Source organism: Lactuca serriola, chromosome 8, assembly GCF_051521515.1.
Source record: "Lactuca serriola cultivar US96UC23 chromosome 8, Lser_US96UC23_V15, whole genome shotgun sequence".
Taxonomy (NCBI): domain Eukaryota; kingdom Viridiplantae; phylum Streptophyta; class Magnoliopsida; order Asterales; family Asteraceae; genus Lactuca; species Lactuca serriola.
The window spans coordinates 333,506,070-333,527,222 of NC_136415.1; the positions used below are offsets into that span (position 1 = coordinate 333,506,070).

Consider the following 21,153-nt stretch of genomic DNA (forward strand, 5'->3'; position numbering starts at 1 on the left):
AGATATTTGACGTATGGTTTTATGATATGACATTCAGTATATAATTTTTAGTATCACTAAAACAAAAAATTTTGGGTCGTATTTTGGGTTGTTTCAGTTATACATCAAGGTTACTACATTGAAGGTTGATGTTGATGAAGATGCAAAGGAAAGTGACACGTCTAGTGCTCAAACACAACAATCTGGATTATGTTGAGGAAGAAGGATGAATAAGAAATAGCTTGAAAAAGACTTGATTTGTTTTGAACTTTTAGTCTTTGTTGGTATTAAACTTTTTTTTTGTTGGATTGTAATATGTTTAATGTTGTGGTAGTTTGGATGATTACTTGAAGTCTTCAACTTCCACTTTCTTTTGTTTTTGGTATTTCATGACATTTGGATGATTACTTGAACTTTCAATTTATTTTGTTTTTAGTTATTTTGTTTTTGATATTTGATGACAAAGTGACCATGTTAACTTTGGTTTACCATTTTATGTCAAATTCACGGGTCGTATCAGGTTACACGGGTTGGCATGTTTCACAATTTTTATAGGTTAAACGGGTTACACGGGTCGTGTCGGGTTGACACGATTATAATCGAGTCGTGTCTGTGTGAGCTTTTTCAACCCGTTTATTAAACGTGTCGTGTCCGTGTTAACTACCCTCAACCCGTTTAATGTCCCAACCGACACGAACCCGACACGACACGACCCGTTTACCAGATCTAGTTACAAGGTACTTCCGATTTGAAAGGGAAGAACCCCGCTTGATCACGGCACATCCATCCATGTTTCCGCAACTTGATGATTCTGGGAAAAGATAATTGGTGTTTCTAATTAAACTAAAAATGAATTTTTACATTATAATTTTTGGATTCTTACAGTTTTGAGTAGGTGTGGGAAAATTATTTTTATTAAATTATAAATAATATTTAAATAAATAATAAATTAATAAAAAATAAAAATTTAATTAAAGATATAAATAGACGAGGGTAAGATAGTCTTTTTAAATGGACAAAGACCAAACATACAACAAAATTATAAAATAATGACGGTTCGAATTAAAAAAAAAATAAAAGAAAAAATAAATAAAATCTTAAGAACAAATACATAGATACCCTAAACTACCGTGTAATTTACTCTTTTTAGAAATAATGGGAGAAAAGTATGAGGGGAGTTTCTGGTCCAATAACAAGAATCCTGAATTCAATTCAGGATGAGCACATCATCCACTGTTTATTACTCTATGTGCGGTTCATTTTACGGATGCGCATTGGAGGACAAGACGCTTTACATATCAAACACTCCAACAAGATTCCATCGTCATGCGCCTACACAAAGTCTATCACCGGTTCTCTCTCTTTTCCCTCACTTCACCCCCTTTTCTTCCTCATCCATCTTCAACCCTCTTCTCTTCTTATTCCCCATCCTTTCTCTCTTCCAAACGCTGTCGAATTTCATCATCAACACCGCCTTCCACCCTCAACCCTTTTCTTCATACCATGTCTACCTCACGATTACACAATCTCGTCCCTCTTGCCGCAATCGCTACCGAAGACGCTGCTGGTCCTAATGGGTCAACAGCTACGCCTGAAGATGATGGTACTTGTTTTTCGATATTCATCTGAATTGATTCTTTCTGGAAGCACTGGTTATTGAATTGGATGATCGATTGTAATCGGATAGTTTTGTTTAACGCCACACCCGAAGTATAGGAAATTCCATTTAGATTGAGTTTGCTCTGAAAATTTGTTTTGTAGCCAAGAAACTGGAATTCAAGGATTCAACTGCTGACTGCTTATGTTAACAGCTGTGTTCCAAGTAAAAAACAAGTGAAATACTCACTCCCACCTTGACTTTGGTGCTAGGCTAGTTACAATTTAATCTATATGATATGGAAACTGCTTAGGTTGGAATAAAATCCATACAAGTCTTTTTCATATAAAATCAAAATCGGCTTCTTAGACTTGTTGTCAATCTGCTCTGATACTGATAGTTTCAGACCTGGGTAGGCAATCGATTGAACACAATTTGAACTTTGTTAAATTCACTAACGACTTGTTTTTAACATGCTTATGGTTTCATTAGGTATTTGAGAAGTTGGCATAAGTCTGCAATGGAGTTGACTAACAGTCTCTTTCTCATTTTGAATGTGCAATCAGAATTAAACAGTGGATACCGTCTTCCTCCAGCAGAGATCAGAGATATTGTTGATGCTCCACCACTTCCAGCTTTATCATTTTCTCCACAGAGAGATAAAATATTGTTCTTAAAGCGAAGATCTTTACCTCCATTGTCAGAGCTGGCGAAACCAGAGGACAAGCTTGCAGGTGTTCGTATTGATGGGAAATCTAATACCCGCAGCAGGATGTGGGTGATAAGGATGCTTGTTCTTGCTTATTGTTAATTTGTAATACAGTGTCAACTTTTTTATGCTGCCTGCTTTCATGTGGACTGGCTAATAAATAAATAATTATTTTTGGTTGTCTGCATGTAGGTCATTCTATACTGGTATCGGAATCCATGATTTAAGAGATGATGGCACATTAGGCCCAGAAAAATTGATACATGGCTTTCCAGATGGATCTAAACTCAATTTTGTTACATGGTAACCTTGGAATTTGAATAGACTAATGTTATTCTGTGTGTTGTGTGACTTGTGTCATTTTCTAATTAATTTCATTTTTGTTTGTTAATGTTAGGTCAACTGATGGTCGTCATTTAGCCTTCAGCATTCGGCAAGATCAGGTAATGGTCAACATACATCTGGTGTTGGTGTTTCAAAATAAAGCACCATGATTATAGCTCCTTTGGCAACTAGAAAATAGTTATATCCAGTCTGTTGTTTGATGAGTGAAACAGGAGGAAGAGGATGATGTTGGCAGCAAGTTGAGAGTCTGGGTTGCAGATGTGGAGACAGGAAAAGCTAAACCTTTGTTTCAGTCACCGGATGTGTTCCTGAATGCAATCTTTGACAAGTATGGATTATCTTGAAATATTATATTTTTTTTTATATCTTTGTTTGGTAAATAGTAAAATCAATGTTTGTTTTGAAATTTGATTGGCAGTTATGTGTGGGTGAATGATTCGACTCTGTTGGTTTGTACAATCCCAGCATCCAGAGGAAAGCCACCAAAGAAACCGTTAGTCCCCTCTGGTCCTAAAATCCAATCCAATGAGCAGAAAACTGTTGTTCAAGTTCGAACCTTCCAAGATCTTCTTAAAGATGAATACGATGAAGATCTGTTTGAGTATTATGCCACCTCACAGCTTCTTTTGGTTTCTTTAGACGGGAGTGTGAAGTTATTTGGAGAGCCAGCTGTATACACATCACTTGATCCCTCCCCTGATCAGAAATACATTTTACTTTCTTCGCTTCATAGACCCTTCTCTTTTACTGTCCCATGTGGAAGATTTCCCAAAAGGATTGACCTCTGGTCTGCTGCTGATGGAAAGTTTTTGAGGACTCTTTGTGATTTGCCTGTTGCTGAAGACATCCCAATTGCTTTTAACAGTGTCCGAAAAGGCATGCGCTCCTTGAATTGGAGGGCAGATAAACCTTCAACTCTCTACTGGTATGTAATATGTAATAACTTACTTGAAAACCTTGAAAAGTGTGTTATATAATAACTACTTATATTATGTTTTGGTAAAGGGTGGAGACACAAGATGGAGGTGATGCCAAAGTAGAAGTTTCTCCTCGTGACATAGTCTACACACAGGCTGCTGAAGGTGAAGACCACCCAAGCATCTTTCATAAGCTTGATCTTCGCTATGGGTAAGTTTTTTTTTTTTTTTTTGGCATAAGTTTATCTAGTCATATTTTTTTTTCAATATCTGCAGAGGAATAAGCTGGTGTGATGATTCGCTTGCATTGATATATGAATCATGGTACAAAACACGACGTGTCAGAACCTGGTTGGTCTCCCCTGGTAAATCATCCAATGAGAATCCTCCAGCTCCACGTCTGTTGTTTGATAGATCATCTGAAGATGTGTACTCTGACCCTGGTTCTCCCATGCTGAGGAGAACTCCTGATGGGACTTATGTTATTGCCAAGTTCAAGAAGGAGGATAAACAAGCCACATACCTGTTGCTAAATGGAAATGGTGCTACCCCAGAAGGAAACATACCTTTTCTAGATCTGTTTGACATGTAAGTAAAGTCCTATTATGCATCATATTTCAAAAACATCTGAATCTGATATGATATGTGACACATGACAGAGATACGGGTGAAAAGGAGAGAATATGGCACAGCGACAAGGAGAAGTATTATGAGAGTGTGGTGGCTCTGATGTCAGACCAGAAGGAAGGAGAGTTGCAGGTGAATGAACTGAAGGTCCTGACTTCCAAAGAGTCTAAGACTGAAAACACACAGTATTACATCCAGAGATGGCCAGAGAGGAAAGCATGCCAAATCACAAGGTTCCCACATCCATACCCTCAATTGGCTTCATTACAGAAGGAAATGGTGAGGTACGAGAGAAAGGATGGAGTCCAACTGACTGCAACTTTATACCTGCCACCCGGGTATGACCCCACACGAGACGGGCCTCTGCCTTGTCTGGTGTGGTCGTATCCTGGAGAGTTTAAAAACAAAGAAGCAGCTGGACAGGTTCGTGGCTCTCCTAATGAGTTTGCAGGCATAGGCCCAACATCACCACTGCTTTGGCTCGCAAGGAGGCATGCATTCGTTCACCCTCTCTCTTTTATATATTTACTTTTGACCTTGTGAATCTTTCAGTGAATCTTTTCCACATGTTTTTCCAGGTTTGCTATATTATCCGGGCCAACAATTCCCATCATTGGTGAGGGAAAGGAAGAAGCAAATGATAGGTAGGTAAAGTAATCTTGATAACTACTTAATAGATCCTTGTTTTAATTTCTTATAGAGAGAATTTGTTATAGGTATGTTGAGCAGCTTGTTGCGAGTGCAGAGGCAGCAGTGGAGGAAGTCATCCGCCGTGGGGTAAAATCAAATCAAATCTATTCTGATTGCTGACTGACTCAGTGAGTCAGTGATTGACTAAAATGGTATGTATGTGACTCAGGTGGCTCATCCAGGAAAAATTGCAATCGGGGGACATTCTTACGGGGCGTTTATGACAGCAAATCTGTTGGCACATGCCCCTCATCTTTTCAGTTGTGGCATTGCTCGTTCAGGAGCTTACAATAGAACACTTACACCTTTTGGGTTTCAGGTAAGACAGACAGACACATGGCAGACTTTGGTTGGTTTTGTTGCTTGTAATTTATAATTTATTTTGTTGTTGACTGTTGAGTAGAATGAGGATAGAACCCTCTGGGAAGCCACTGATACTTACATCAAGATGAGTCCTTTCATGTCTGCCGATAAGATTAAGAAGCCCATCCTGCTTATCCATGGAGAAGAAGACAACAACTCAGGAACACTGACAATGCAGGTGGGATTTCAACTTGTCTATGTGGTCTGTGAAAATACATTATAATTATTCTGTAATCTGTGCAGTCGGATCGTTTCTTCAATGCGTTGAAGGGGCATGGGGCACTCTCTCGCCTAGTCATTCTACCGTTTGAGAGTCATGGTTATTCATCACGGGAGAGCATAATGCATGTCCTTTGGGAGACAGATAGGTGGCTACAGAAATTTTGTGTTTCCAACTCTTGTGAAGAAAAAGAAGATGCTGATGAAACCAAAGCAACTGTTGCCTCTGGTGGTGGTGCAGTTGCAGAGATTGAAGACATTGGAGTTGATACTCTTCATTACAATACAAGATCATCACTTTGGTAATTTCTGTGCTCATTATACAACTTGTAGTGAGAAACAACTAGTATGGCTGTATGTCATATTGGTTTTTTGACATATTGCATGTTTCAGACCTCTCTGGTTTGGGTCGGAGCTTACAGGGTCCATTGTTATTTGAAGAAAATTGTTGGCATGCGGTTTAGCTCTTAACAAAAACATGATATGGCTGACGATTCTTCTGCTTGATGTTGTACAAGATGTGAAGGGAAGGCTACTGTTGTATAATCAATCCATCATAAAACAAAAACCAACTTTGTAATAATGTATGTATTTCATATTCTTTCGGCAATGTGGATTTATCTACATTGTTGGATGCAAAGATTCAAATAGTTCATCTAATTGATCCAGTCCCATGATCAAATAGGTACTAGGGGGTCCAGTTGCCCGTCCGGAGCTCAAATAGGTAAGGACATGCCAAAGCCTAGGTCCGAAGTAACAAAGCCCATGTTAATACAAGGCCGCATGCATTATAGATATAACTAGAAGCTGCTAGTCCTCGCGTTGCATTGACACAGACGGGTTCATCCATCTTTTATTTTATTACAGGGACAATTTTTGTAATTTATTTTCTATAGGAGTCAAACCTACCAAGATACAAAAATCTTAGACATATGAAATGTTTTTGTAGGAAAAAAAAAACTTTACAGGGGTCTTTTCTGTAAATTAAAAAATTAAAGGGACTAAATCTATCAAAATCTAAAATTTGTGGCAACACTTAAAAACACAAGACATTATTGTTCATAGGCGTTTTGGTATTTATTCTATAGAGTAATCGACTATAAGTATGAGTGAGTTTAGTACTGAAACTAAGAATACTGAAACCGAAAATCTGATTTTGCGGGTATCGTGTACCAACAACTGATAGATACTATATGGTACTAGTTTCGATACTATACTAGTATCGGTTCTTCCTATTATAGTACCAATTTTCCATGTGGAACAATTCATATTTGAGGTTGTAGAACTTAGGCTCATTTGTAACAATTGGACTTAAATTCATATTTGAGGTTGTAGAACTTAGGCTCATTTTTAACAATTGGACTTAAAGTATTAGAGTAAATTACACAATCCCTTGTACATGTGCTAAAAGGCATGTTCAGTCTCTATTTTCAAAAATTAACTAGGACCGTCCCTCATTTGTTTAAAACTTGCGCACTTCATTCCTTCCGATATAAAAATACCATTTTACCCTTAATAACTTATTTTTTTAATTTTCTTTAATTTATTTATCATTTTTAAATTAAAAAAAAAAAAGAAAAAAGAAAAAAAAAAAATCCCCCACTAACCCACCCCTCGCGTTTCCCTTTTCCCCTGTTTGCTTTCGCCCCCAGCTCTCTTGAAACAAAAATGATGGACTACTCTACCTCTCTCTCTGCTCCGGCGTCAATTCTCTTCCGTCTCTCACTCCCTTTCCGGCGAGAAAACCATCTGACAACCCTGAAACTTGGGCTACTATGTCAAAAATAACCTCGTCATCTATCATATCTCTGGATCTGTAATTGGATTCCGACGAGAGAGCCTGTCAATGATGAGGCTATGACGGATCGACGGCGTCACTGTGTGCGAAACTCTGGCATATACTATGTGTGGAATTCTGGCGCTTACACTCCCTAATCGATGATGGTAATTTAACAAACAAGTTATCTTCACCACCCAACACAGCTTCATCCATCTCTAAAACCAGTGCTTTGTTTTCCAAATTGCATCAGAAAAGCAAAACACAACAAGTGACGATTTTTGCATTAGGGATTTGAGTTTGAATTTGTAGGTTTGATTTTGGTTTTGCATTTGAATTTCAGGTTTGATTTTGGTTTTGGGTTTGAGTTGTAGATTGGACTTTTGTTTTGGATTTGAGTTGCAGGTTCGGGTTTATATGTATTTTATTAGGTAACTTTGTGTTGAGTTTGGGTGATTTCTGTGGTACTGGATCCATGGTCGGAGATGGTGACCGGAGCTGTTGCCGGGCATTAATTCTATGGACGGAGACGGTGACCGGAGGTGGTGTCGGGCATCGGATTTGTGAACGAGGATGATGATCGGGATCTTGAAGAACATTAAATTGAAGAAAATTAAATGGACTGGAAAGGAAATAGAGAGATGTAGGGTAATAATATTTTTCTTTTTTCTTAATTAATTAATTAATTAATAATAATAATAATAATAATAATAATAATAATAACAATAACAATAATAGTAATAATAATAACAACAACATTAAATTAATTGGAAAAGAAATACCAAAAGGGCATAATAGTCATGTTAGGTAGCGTAAGGGATGAAGCGTGCAAAATTAAATTAATTAGGGATGTAACGTGTAGTTTTAACCAAACAAGGGATGATCCAAGTTAATTTTTGAAAATAGGTACTAAATCTGCCTTTTGACACATGTACAAGGGACGTTTCGTGTAATTTACTCTAAATAATCCTTAATGGAGTTTTCTCAAGGAGGGGAGTACGCGGGGGGGGGGGGGGGGGGGGGGGGGTGTACCAAGGCTAACCCTATAATCCCTTACCGAATAAATGCGTCCATTTGGCGTAATTAGTTGGTATGCTTAGAGTACTCACACGGAACCTTTTGTGGGCTTTAGGTTATTTGGGCCTTTGTTGGGCCTTGTGCCTTTTGGTCCAATGTTGAGCCTTAGGTCTCTTGGGCCTTAGGTCTTTTAAGTTTAGACCATGGGTTGAGGTTCCGTTAAGGGAAGGGTAAAATGGTCATTTACCCCTACATGTCAGATGGTAATCTGGACCTTTTATAGGTTATTACTCTGATTATTTATCAAGAGTTAATTTGAAATGTTCAATGTGAGGAGTCGTGGTTGCAACAACCTGGGGGTGTGATTTGTCTATCTTCAGAATGAGATGAGTCCCTTCACTATACTTGGGGGTCGAAGGCACAAAGGTCGTCCCATTAGATTATGCTTGTAGGATGATAACTGTCTTTTTGACATTTACTCATATCCCTATATGCTTGTTGTCTTTGTGACTCTTGCATGTGTATGTATGTTATATGTATTAAGTGCTTAATGGAGTTTTCTCAAGCAGGGGAGTACGCGGGGGGTACCAAGGCTAAGCGCTAGCCCTGTCGAAAATACCCGATATCCGAATTACCCGCCCGATTTTTTTGGGTATCAGGTAAATCGGATATCGGGTAAATTTTTTCGGGTAATCGGGTAACCCGATTTTTTTCGGGTCGGGTAAAGGGTACATTTTTTGGATTTCGGGTATACCCGAATTATTTTAATAATTCCTTTTTTGTAGAGCTTGTACTATATACCATGTATTTGATCACGCTTAAACTAACTATCATTATTGTAAAACACGAATCTATTTATTATATGACAATATGCAACTAACAATATTAAAAGTAATTGTTTATATATCATCATGTTCTTTAAAACTTAACTGTTTTCTAGATTATAGTTTTTATTGCAACTAACAAACTCATTATCTTGACGAAACTTCAGAACATGACAAAATTTATGGCTACAATTATGTTAAACATTTTAAACTTTTAAATTAAGATCTTTAATTGTTTATTTTTTTTAACATCTTATTAGATTAGATTAAGTTGTTAAAAAAATTTCTTGATATCTCAGGTATTATTGACTAAAAAATCTCAATGTTCAAAGCTTGAGTAACTTCGTTTATGTCTCGTTTGTTTATATAAACAAGACTAATAAAGCACGACGTATTTATTTCATTAAATTTATTTTCAGGTAAAATTCAAATATATATATATATATATATATATATATATATATATATATATATATATATATATATATATATCGGGTAATACCTGAATTACCCAAACCCAACCCGATACCCGGATTACCCAAACCTATTTACCCGAATTTAGTTTAGGTAGGGTAACAGGTATTTTTTTCTAATATGAAAAACCCAAATTACCCGACCCGAAATACCCGAAACCCGAAAAAATTACCCGATCAACACCCCTACTAAGCGCCAACCCTATAATCCCTTACCGAATAAATGCGTATGTCGGGCGTAATTAGTTGGTATGCTTAGCGTACTCACATGGAACCTTTTGTGGGCTTTAGGTCATTTCGGCCTTTGTTGGGCCTTATGCCTTTGGTCCATTGTTGAGCCCTAGGTCTCTTAAGCCTTAGGTCTTTTGAGCTTGGGCCATGGGTTGAGGGTCCCATTAAGGGAAGGGTAAAATGGTCTTTTACCCCTAAGCATGTTAGATGGTAATCTGGACCTTTTATGGGTTATTACTATGATTATTTATTAGGGGTTAATTTGGAATGTTCAATGTGAGGAGTCGTGGTTGCAACAGCCTGGGGGTATGATTTGTCTATCTTCAGAATGAGGAGTCGTGGTTACAACAATGTGTAATTATGTCGTTTATAGTATTGTACTATAACATATATGATTTATTGATGATTTATACATTTTAGATTGCTATTTCATAAACTTTTGACCAACAATAAAGTATAATGCTATTTTGTGTATAAAACTTGAAAATCATTAAAACTTTAATAGACACACATGTATTCCCCCCAAATATTAAAATATTAATAGAGGGGTCGTAGACACTCACCCTTGAAGCGTGAGTTCAATTAGTTCGAAGTTGTTTCATTCGTGTAGGAAATCGCAAAACAACAATTCTTGAGCTTTGAAACACCTTCAGAACTATTTTGTAACAAATTAAGCTAAAGGCGTTGTTTCATAATGATTTAAATCAAAAGTGTTTATTTTTGTAACTTAACTAACCAAAAGGGGTTGTTTTGGTGATAACTTATTAAATGGAGGGATGTTGATCAACTTTTAGGAACAATAGGGATAGTTTGGTAATAATTTAAATCAAAAGGGGATGATTTTATCAACTAATTATGAACTAGATGGAATCAGATGCGCTGTGTACATTGTTTTCTTTCGTTATTTTAAATTGTAGTAGATAAGCGACCATATTATAGTATTTATGAAGGGATATTACACATATGAAACAGTTGTTGATATCAATTACATAGGAAGGAGTAGATTACAAAAGATGAGCGCATCAGACCACTACATTAGCAAAAGATGGTTTCTGGGAAGATGCAATAAACATAGGAGCCCATTATTTTTCAATATTTGCCTCAATCATATGAGATACAGATATGGGAGTAACTGACACTTGTTAAGTTTCAAACCAATTAATCAGATTTAGGGTATGTACTTCCATAAATTTTATAATCTAAAAAAAGTATTTGGTTTTTTAGTATTGAAATTAGTTGAGGGGGCTTACAAATTCACTCAAAAGGGCTCTGAAATCAACATTTTCATCTGTTTCTTCTTGGGGAGTGTCTTGAAACTGCATCATTAATTATAAAATGCTTTTATTTCCATAAATAAACTATGATTGAAATCCATTATTCCATATAGACCTAGTACCGGTTGAAAGATACCCTAGGGGGTAAAATATACCCAATACTAGTTGAAAGATACCGAAGGGGGAGAAATAGACCCAATGTGTTTTTTATTGTCGTATGTATGGTATTTGGATATTTTAGGGGAGCTCACTAAGCTGTGTGCTTACAGTTTTCAGTTTATGTTTCAGGTACTTCCAACTCAAAAGAGAAAGGATCGACTTGATCGCACCGCATCCACCCTTGTTTTTCCGCACTATGTAATTTTAGGACTTGTACTATGATATTATTAATATTCACTATGATAAACGTTCGGTTGTTTTGATATGATTATTGGATGTTTGAAATGATTTAAAAGTGAAATTTTTGCCTGGAATTTTCGAGATGTTACACCAGGGAGGAGAGAGAGAGGACAATGGATGATGTGTTGGTAGTTTAAAAGTATTTAAATGTGTTTCAAGAGGATTAACCTAGAGTGCCTCTGGAAAGGCAGGTAGAGTTCCATATTGATTTGGTTCTAGGCGCGACTCTGATAGCCAAGGCACCTTATCGGTTAGCGGCTACGGAGATGCCGGAGTTGTCTACAGAACTGCATGAGCTATTAGACAAGGGGTTATTAAACTGAGTAGTTCACCCTGGGGAGCGTCGATACTATTTGTGAAGAAGAAAGATGGCTTCCACAGGATGTGCATCGATTACCGAGAGTTGAACAATTTTCTTGTGATACTTTGTTATGGTTTTGATACATAGATGTATGGGTTTTATTCTTTGGTATTGATCTAATGATTTTAGTAATGATTAAACAAAAAAAATTTTGAGTCGTATTTTGGGATGTTACAAATTGGTATCAGAGCCTTGGTTTGAGAGATTCGGATACACTTTCGGGCGTGTCTGAACTCAAACTAAGGAAACGGTAAAAGATTTTCAAAGGAAAACCATTTTCGAAAAAGATTTTTTTTAAAAAAGAACTTAGAAAAAAAAAAGAGTTTTGATAAGGAGAAAAAGGTGTGGTGCGTGCGATCAGTCGAGCTCAAGTAAGTACTCCCAAATTACCCATACAAGTTTATGATTATCAGTTTTAGTTCCAGTTTCAGTTTCAGTAGAACAGCATGATACTATAGGACTAAGGGTCTAGGAGGATACCTTATGTGCCTGCTTTATGTGTTTTAGCTTGATGAGAATTGCATGCTAGTAGTGAGTAGACAGTAGTAGGATAGCCTGTGTAGGTTATGCCTGATAGCATGAGCTTAGCATTGTATGCTAGTGTAGTTTCTTGAGAATAGTTTGCATGAGTATGCTTCCTTTATCCGAATGTTGTTGCTTTGTGCTTAGTGGGACTCCTACGCAGCTGCATGAGCTGCTAGACAAGAGTTTTATCAGGCCAAGCAGTTCGCCCTGGGGAGCACCAATTTTGTTCGTGAAGAAGAAGGATGGGTCGCACCGTATGTGTATAGACTATCGGGAGTTGAATAAGGTAACGGTGAAGAACCGTTAGCCACTCCTGAGGATAGATGATTTGTTTGATCAGTTGCAGGGAGCGTCTTGATTTTCCAAGATCGATTTACGCTCCGGGTATCATCAGATGTGAGTCAGGGATGAGGATGTGCAGAAGACTGCTTTCAGGACCCGGTATGGCCATTATGAGTTTGTGATGATGCCGTTTGGGCTCACCAACGCTCCATCCACGTTCATGGATCTCATGAACCGCGTTTGTCGGCCGTTGTTGGATCGGTCGGTGATAGTATTCATTGATGACATCTTGGTTTATTCCAAGACTCAGGAGCAGCATGAGGAGCACCCGAGGGAGGTGCTAGAGATCCTGAGGAGGGAGAGACTTTTCGCAAAGTTCTCCAAGTATGACTTCTGGTTGCGCGAGGTGCGGTTCCTTGGGCACCTCGTCAATCAGAAGGGTATTCTGGTAGATCCGGCTATGAAAGAGGTCGTGATGCAGTAGGAGGTCCCAAAGTCTCCATCTGAGATTCGGAGCTTCCTAGGTTTGGCAGGGTACTACAGGAGATTCATCCAGGATTTCTCCAAGATAGCTGTACCGCTCACCCGACTGACCAAGAAGTCGGTGGAGTTTCGCTGGGGGCCTGAGCAGCAGGCAGCATTCGAGACCCTCAGGCAGAGATTGTGCGAGGCATCGATCCTTACCCTGCCAGAGGGAGTAGAGAATTTTGTAGTCTACTGTGATGCTTCGATCACAAGTATGGGAGCAATGTTGATGAAGCAAGGTCGTGTGATAGCTTACGCCTCGAGACAGTTGAAGCCTCACGAGGCTAACTATCCTACGCAAGATTTAGAGTTGGGGGCAGTGGTGTTTGCTCTCAAGATTTGGAGGCATTACCTTTATGGGGTCCGTTGTACCATCTACACGGATCATAAGAGTCTGAGGTATCTCATGGATCAGCCGAATCTTAACATGAGGCAGCGGCGGTGGTTAGATGTGGTAAAGGATTATGATTGTGAGATCCTTTAACACCCAGGGAAGGCCAACGTAGTGGCCGACGCCCTGAGCCGTAAGGCGGCAGCGGCCCCGATCAGGGAAATATATGTTTGAGGATGTCAGCAATTACTCCATTGTTAGAGCAGATCAGAGAGGCTCAGGTCGAGGGCCTAAAGGAGGAGAGGCAAAAGTGCGAGAGGATTGTGGGCCAAGTAGCTTCCTTCGACTATGATAGTTGAGGATTGTTGACCCTTCATGGGAGAGTTTGGGGACCGTACTGGGGCGGAGTACGGCAAGTGCTGATGGACGAGGCTCATAAGTCTCGATTTTCCATCCATCCAGGGGCAACGAAGATGTATAGGGATCTTCGACCCGACTATTGGTGGCCATGCATGAAGCGGGATGTCGCCTGGTATGAGGAGAGGTGCCTGACCTGCAGGAAGGTTAAGGCGGAGCACCAGAGGCCGCACGGTAAGGTGCAGCCGTTAGACATTCCAGTGTGAAAATGGGAAGAAATCACCATGAATTTTGTCACTAAGCTCCCCAGGACCGCACGTGGAGTGGATTCGATTTGGGTTATAGTGGATCGATTGACGAAGAGTGCTCATTTTATACCGATCCAGGAGAGCATATCGGCAGAGAAGCTAGCCGATATTTATGTGCGAGAGGTTGTGGCACGTCATGGGGTGCCTGTTTCAGTGGTGTCAGATCGAGATGTCCGTTTTACTTTCAGATTCTGGAAGCGGTTTCATGACGAGATGGGTAATCATCTCCATTTCAGCACCACTTTCCACCCTCAGACGGACGGGCAGAGCGTGTCACAACTAGAAATTTTGTGCCTTGTAACTACAACACATAAGTAAAATTTTGAATCAAGAACTTAAGAGCATGTATGATGCTTACTTTATGACATCAAAATTTGCAATCAAATACACCATACAAGCACTACAAATAGTCAACAAGCAATTGGAAACCCTAGAAGTTCTTATTTAGGTCCATTTTGGACTAGGACTTCCTTATTGGGCTCAATGGACCAATAAGCTTCCAATTTGACTATCTTGGGTTTAGAACTCTTAAATGGGCTCTAATTGGACCCACTTTCATTTATTTAAACATTTTGGGCCATATTGGGCTTAGAATGAAATGAATTAAATATTATGAACTATTATGGACCATAATTAACCTAATCTAGCCTAATAAAGCATAAAAATCACACTTATATTTTATAGGGCCAACAATCATTCAACCTAACTCTAATATGGGCTTAGGGGAAATAAAGCCCAAAAATCCCCTTTTCCTCTCCAAATCTCGGCCCAAGCCCAATCCATGGGGAAGAGTTGACTTAGGCCTTGCCACCTCATTTTTACATGGAGGTTATCCATGCAAATAACCCAAGTATCCATGCACTATCTCATCAATCTTCTCTCTCCCTCTCCCTCTTTTTCCTTCGGCCAAGAGCAAGAAATGAACACACACACCTCACAAAACTCTCTCTAAATTACTCAAGAATAATCCACTCTCTCCATCCAAAATCTCGAAAATTTGGCTTGAAGTCTAAGGATCTTCATGAATTAATTCATCATCTAAGGTAAGTTAATGGCTAACTTATGATCTAACTCCCTTCACTTCATTAAAATCTCTTCTAAATTCATTCAATCTTGTGATCTTGCACCTTAGAAGCTCCTTAAATTCGAGATCTTCCAAGGAAAGGTTGCTAGGGCCGAAATAGCAACAAACTCTTCTCTTTTCTTCTTCAAATCGAAACCACAACTCAAGGTGAGCTTCATACCCCCTATTTTTCGGTTTTTATGAGTGTTGTGTGGGGGGGGGGGGGAATACAAGCAAATGTGTAGATCTATGTGTATATGTATGCTTTGTGTGATTTCTATGTTTATATATATGTTCTTATGTGATTGTGGTGTTGGATCTAGTCAAAAAGTCCTTAAAACCGAGATTTACATTAGGTTGTATGAAACAAGTATAAATCATATTATTACACACAAATCATTTCTAGAAAAATAACTAAGTTGGTTAATATGAACATTTTTGGGCTCAAAATGTTAAAAATATAAAATTAAAGGGCCCAAAATGACAAAATATGAATTCTGATGGTTGAAATGGGACAAAACAGTTTTAACAAAGTATTTTCTGGAAATATACTCTCTTGAAGGATTAAAATTTAAAATTTTAAGCATAATGGGCCAAAAATGAATTGTTCGGCCCAATAAATCCCAATATGCGAGATTTTCAAATTTGAAGGGCTGAAACTGTACTTTACTGTAAAACAGAGGACTGCTAGTGCTCCAAGTCCATTTCAAGGGTTAAAAATACTTTTCATATTTAAAAAGGACCAAAGATGCAAAAAATTTCTATTTTGGGCCAAAAGTGTAAAAGTTGCGAAAAATGAGGTTTCAGCCGAGGAAGCTTTATTTTGAGGGACTAAAACTGTTTTTCAAATAAATTTGAGCTGAAAATACTTTTTCAACAAGTTTTGATACTAAAGTGTCAAGAAAAATGGTTTAAGGACTAAAATGGAAATTCTTTTATTCAAAGGGTTAAAAGTGTAAATTTATCCAAGAAAGGGGTTGCAAAAAGAAAAACTCCAATGTTTTAAACAATAAATCTGTTGTGATAAAATACTAGTACCGCGACTGCCGACAAAACATGATACACCATCAATACCAGAATCGTTATCAAACGAATTGATTCGGACTCGAATCAATAACGAAACAAAACTTAATACACGACGATATTCAATACACACGTGGAAATTTCGGGAAGTCAATACATACATGGGAATACACAGACGTCGATACACCATCTTTGGGCCCAAAAGTGTCAAATCTTGCTTGTTGGGCCTAGCTAGCCCAATGACCTGATCTTTAGGCCCGAAGGCAACTTGCTTACATGTTGTTGGGTCTTATATGACCTAACTCCGTGTAAAAGGACTTTCAATGGCTTTTGTGCTATTGGGCCCCAAGGGTCCTTTGGTACTGCTAGTAAAGTCGAGAATTCACAAATGCGGGTCGGGCCAAGGGCCCTTCGCATTCACGATAGCCTTGAACGACTTATGGATTATCTAGGTCTCCGTGCCCTCTTTTCTCCTCGGTTGTGGGGATATGAGAAGTCAGGGTGGTTGCATTAAGTGAATAGTACAGACGACGCCTAAGGGGTCGTTAGTATAGTTGTAAACTAGTCGTTTCTATTAATGCATGTTTATCACAATTCACAATAAACATTTAATCCAATGTCACCTGGAATCATCGAATACACACGTCGCAACGGAATAACCAAACATAAAATGTGTAATTCAAAGTATTAGGAAAACATCGGGTTTTCCTAGGGTTTTCAATACATACACCTACGAGATGCATACCAAGTTTAACAATTTTTCACATTTATAGAAACAAACAAGCATACTTACGGATCTTCACACTTTTTATGCGATACTCTTTTCAGAAAATATCGGATTTTCTGGTGGTTTTCAAAACAATACAAAACATTATGTTTCAAACATTACTTATGAACTCACCAACATTTCATATGTTGACGTTTTTCAAAATACTTGTATTCTCAGGTAACAGGTAAATCGAAGGGAAAAATGTACTCAGTGATGTCTTGTTGTTTGTTTAACTAGTATCGAACAATCTACTTTTGGAATGCAATGTTTTGAAACAATGTACTAAATGTGAACACTACCAGTTGTACTATTTCAATGCATGGTGATGAATGATGTTATGTTTCATGTATATTCACTGTGATGGTATTCAATTGAGTCACAACAGCCCTCGGACGTTTCTGCCATCTGGTTCGGGGGTGTGACAGGTTGGTATCAGAGCTTTGTTTATAGTGAACTAGCATATCTAGCCACACATTGATATGCAAATATAAACCAAAAGAGGGACTAACACAACTCTAAACAAAACAAGTAATACACAACAATAAAACACTCTTGCTTGCATTAGGAAATAGAACATAACGCCGAACCAAACAAGATAATGTTAGTATCCCGGTTAATTCAGGACTGTTCTTAGTGGTACCAAGGAGTGGATGTAGCCTGATCAACTACATTCTCTCCAAAGTATAACTAACACACGTTCTGATGAGATCGTGATAGCTAGGGAACCTAAAATTATACCCCTTTAGCACCAAAAAGAGAACACCTGCTTAGTCTGTACAATAGTTGTAGCATCCTAGGAATAATGTTAACATATTTACATACTCACGCAGACAGCATGGCTGGTTTTCATCACCCCAGAGATCCTTACTTCCCTAATCAGGGGAATAACGAATGGTTAGACGAGGAGCCTGAGGAAGAACCTGAGGAAGACCCCGAAGAGGAATCTGACGGGGAATCGGAGGCAGGAGTCGAGGGCGAGCCTGCCGAACCAGAAGAAGATGAAGGAAGCTTCGAGGAGGAACCCAATGATAGTGAAGGGGGTGATTAGGATGCGGAGTCCGAAGTCATCAACCCCCCTTACCCGATCAGGGTGCCTGCTTACCGGGTGGGCCCCACTGGTCCTACACCTCCCTGGGGTATTGATCTTTGGAGATGGAGCAGACAGCAGGGACAGCGACCCCCGTACGGCATGTCACACAAGTTCTTTGACCTGAGGGACGGAGGACCGGCTGATCGAGCCCTTCCAGTCATGGTGAGATGGTTACGGAACACTGGCGACCCTTCTCAGGGCACTGCTGATCAGGTACGCTAGTTGTGGACTAGGGTCGAGCGTGCAGAACAGGAGACACGTGACGTCCTTCGAGAGTTCCACATGAGATAGGTGAGGTTGGAGTCTCGACTCCAGGACGCAGAACGACAGGTGGCTCGTCTTCAGGGAGCATCCACATCCTCAGCACCACCCCCGGACACAGCTCATCGCAGTTAGGGATAGACTTATCTTACTAGCTCATTAGGAACTATGCTATGTACCTCGACTCTATGTTTAAGTGACTACACTACTCATAGAGTTGTTATGCTGTCGAACTAGTGTCACTCATGTATGCTCTCACGAGCAAAATTTTCATGTATTAAATGCGGATAATATTAGTGAGCTTTTGCGTGTTTTATTATGACATTACAAATTGCTATGTGTTGAGAATCTATGATTGTATGCTAAATGTTAGAAGTGTTTAAGTTCGTACCATGCACCTAGTCAGTAGGATCACAACCTCACAGAAACCCCAAACACTCAACATCTTTCCGTTTCATGACAGAAAGATGCCTCGCCGACCTACTCGCGGAAACCCTGGACCAACCCCACCCGAAGCTGACTCCACTGCATTCCAGGTGGCCGTATCTACTGCGGTCACCGCAGCTATGGCACAAATTCACCAAGGGAACAACGGAGGAGGCAACGGGCAAGGGGCCGGGAGTTCGAACAACGGAATGAATCAAGGACCCACCAAAACATGTACCTACAAGGACTTCACAAACGCCAAACCACAAACTTTTAACGACACTAGAGGGGTGATCACTCTGAAGCGATGGATCGAGAAGGTGGAATCGGTATTCGAGATATGCGATTGTCCCGAGGGAATGAAGGTGAAGTTTGTAGCCTGCACTTTTGTTGATCAAGCGCTCACTTGGTGGAGCGGACACGTGGAGGCCATGACACTCCTGGTAGCCAACTTCATGTCGTGGGCGGAAATAAAAGAAATGTTGATGGCCGAATACTGCCCACGAGGTGAGATTCAGAAAATGGAGCAAGAGCTGTGGAACCTCACTGTGCAGAATGCGAATATCGATGCCTACATATCAAGATTTAGTGAACTATCTCTGTTATGCCCGGGTATGATCACCTCGGAAGGAAAGAAGATCGAGCGATTCATCTGGGGACTAACCTCACCGATCCAGGGAAATGTGATAGCTGCAAATCCCAAAACCTTCGATAGTGCTAAAAGATTGGCGAAGAAGCTGTATGACCACAACAACAAGAAGGGTGAGAAGCCAACGAAGACCGAGGCCAAGAAGGAAAGTGAGGGCAAGAAAGGGAAGAACAACAAAAGGAAGGGGCGCCAAGGCTCCGAGACTTCCAAGAAGCAGCAGACAGTGGTGGTTAATGCTGCCACTGCGCAGGTTCCAGCTACACCACATGCTCCAGCCTCAGCTGCTCCAAATGCTCCTAGACCTTACTCTGGTAATCTTCCCAAGTGCAACAAGTGTGGTTTCCATCATAATGGAGAATGCAAGGAGTTGCAGCGCACCAGTTGCAATCGGAGGGGACACACGGCGAGGTACTACAAGACTTACCCTCCCCAGAACCAACAACAGGGAAACAACAACAACAACATCAACACCGGTGGCAACAATGCAGGGCCTAGCCACACCTGCTATAGGTGTGGGAGGACTGGGCATTTCCGCCGAGATTGCCCTAACAACAACAATCCCGGAAATGGAGGAACGAGAATGGTGCTGGCCATGGGTCAGGGGGAAGCAATTCAGGATCCCGCAGTCGTTACCGGTACGTTTCCCCTAAACCACACTTATGCATGCATCCTATTTGACACCGGAGCGGAGCGAAGCTTCGTAAGCAATAAGTTTAAGCATTTATTAAAACAACAACCCCAGAAGCTCAATGAAAACTTTACGGTGGAAATGGCCAATGGGAAAACCGAATCCACTGCGGAAATCTACATCGGATGTACCCTAACTCTAAATCAACACGTCTTTCAAATAGACTTGATGCCTGTTTCCATTAGGAGTTTCGATGTGATTATTGGCATGGACTAGTTAAGCCCCCACCATGCTGAAATTATGTGTCACGAGAAGGCCGTTCACCTTCATCTTCCCAATCACGAAACCCTAGTTATTTACTGAGACAAACCTAGCACGAACCTCCGCATCATCTCGTGAGTCCAGGCACAGAAATGTCTACGAAAGAAAGATTTGACATTTCTGGCTCACATAGTGGATAAAACCAAGGAAGAGACTAACATTCAAGATATTCCAGTAGCACGTGAATTTCCAGACGTATTTCCTGAAGATCATCCTGGAGTACCCCCAGAAAGGCAAGTTGAATTCCGAATTGATCTCGTTCCAGGAGCAACCCCTCTCGCTAAATCGCCCTATCGGCTAGCTCCTGCTGAGATGCAGGAATTGTCCAGTCAACTCAGCAAACTCCTGGACAAGGGATTCATCCGACCTAGTTACTCGCCATGGGGAGCTCCGGTCCTATTTGTCAAAAAGAAGGACGGATCTTTTAGGATGTGCATCGATTACAGAGAGTTAAATAAACTCACTGTCAAAAATTGCTACCCACTCCCGCGAATCGACGATCTATTTGACCAGCTCCAAGGAGCTAGTTACTTTTCTAAGATAGATCTACAGTCCGGATACCATAAACTCAAAGTCCGGGAAGAGGATATTCCTAAAACCGCTTTCCGAACTCGTTATGGACATTACGAATTTGTCGTAATGCCCTTCGGTCTAACGAATGCTCCTGCCGCATTTATGGATCTGATGAACCGAATCTGTCGACCATTCCTCGACAACTTTGTCATTGTCTTCATTGATGACATTCTCATCTATTCCCGAAGCGAGGAAGAGCATGGTCAACATCTCCGACAAA

General features: G+C 40.0%; 1 protein-coding gene across 2 annotated transcripts; it reads left to right on the plus strand.

The window, feature by feature from the left end:
* The first annotated feature begins 1,169 nt into the window (after positions 1 to 1,169).
* On the plus strand, positions 1,170 to 7,581 carry LOC145069568 (Prolyl oligopeptidase family protein). 2 transcript variants are annotated; one of them, XR_013689557.1, is made up of 16 exons: positions 1,170 to 1,582; positions 2,143 to 2,350; positions 2,478 to 2,588; positions 2,683 to 2,728; positions 2,843 to 2,958; positions 3,049 to 3,555; positions 3,636 to 3,758; positions 3,824 to 4,135; positions 4,207 to 4,665; positions 4,753 to 4,818; positions 4,891 to 4,951; positions 5,034 to 5,183; positions 5,268 to 5,405; positions 5,471 to 5,748; positions 5,840 to 6,030; positions 6,132 to 7,581. XR_013689557.1 is itself a non-coding variant. In XM_079016506.1 (15 exons), coding segments are annotated over exons 1-15 (2,853 nt in total). In that variant the 5' UTR covers positions 1,170 to 1,305; the 3' UTR covers positions 5,841 to 6,106. The 2 variants fall into 2 exon arrangements, 1 of the variants encoding a protein (XP_078872632.1); XM_079016506.1 differs by lacking the exon at positions 6,132 to 7,581 and having other exon boundaries at positions 5,840 to 6,106.
* Positions 7,582 to 21,153: the final 13,572 nt, after the last annotated feature.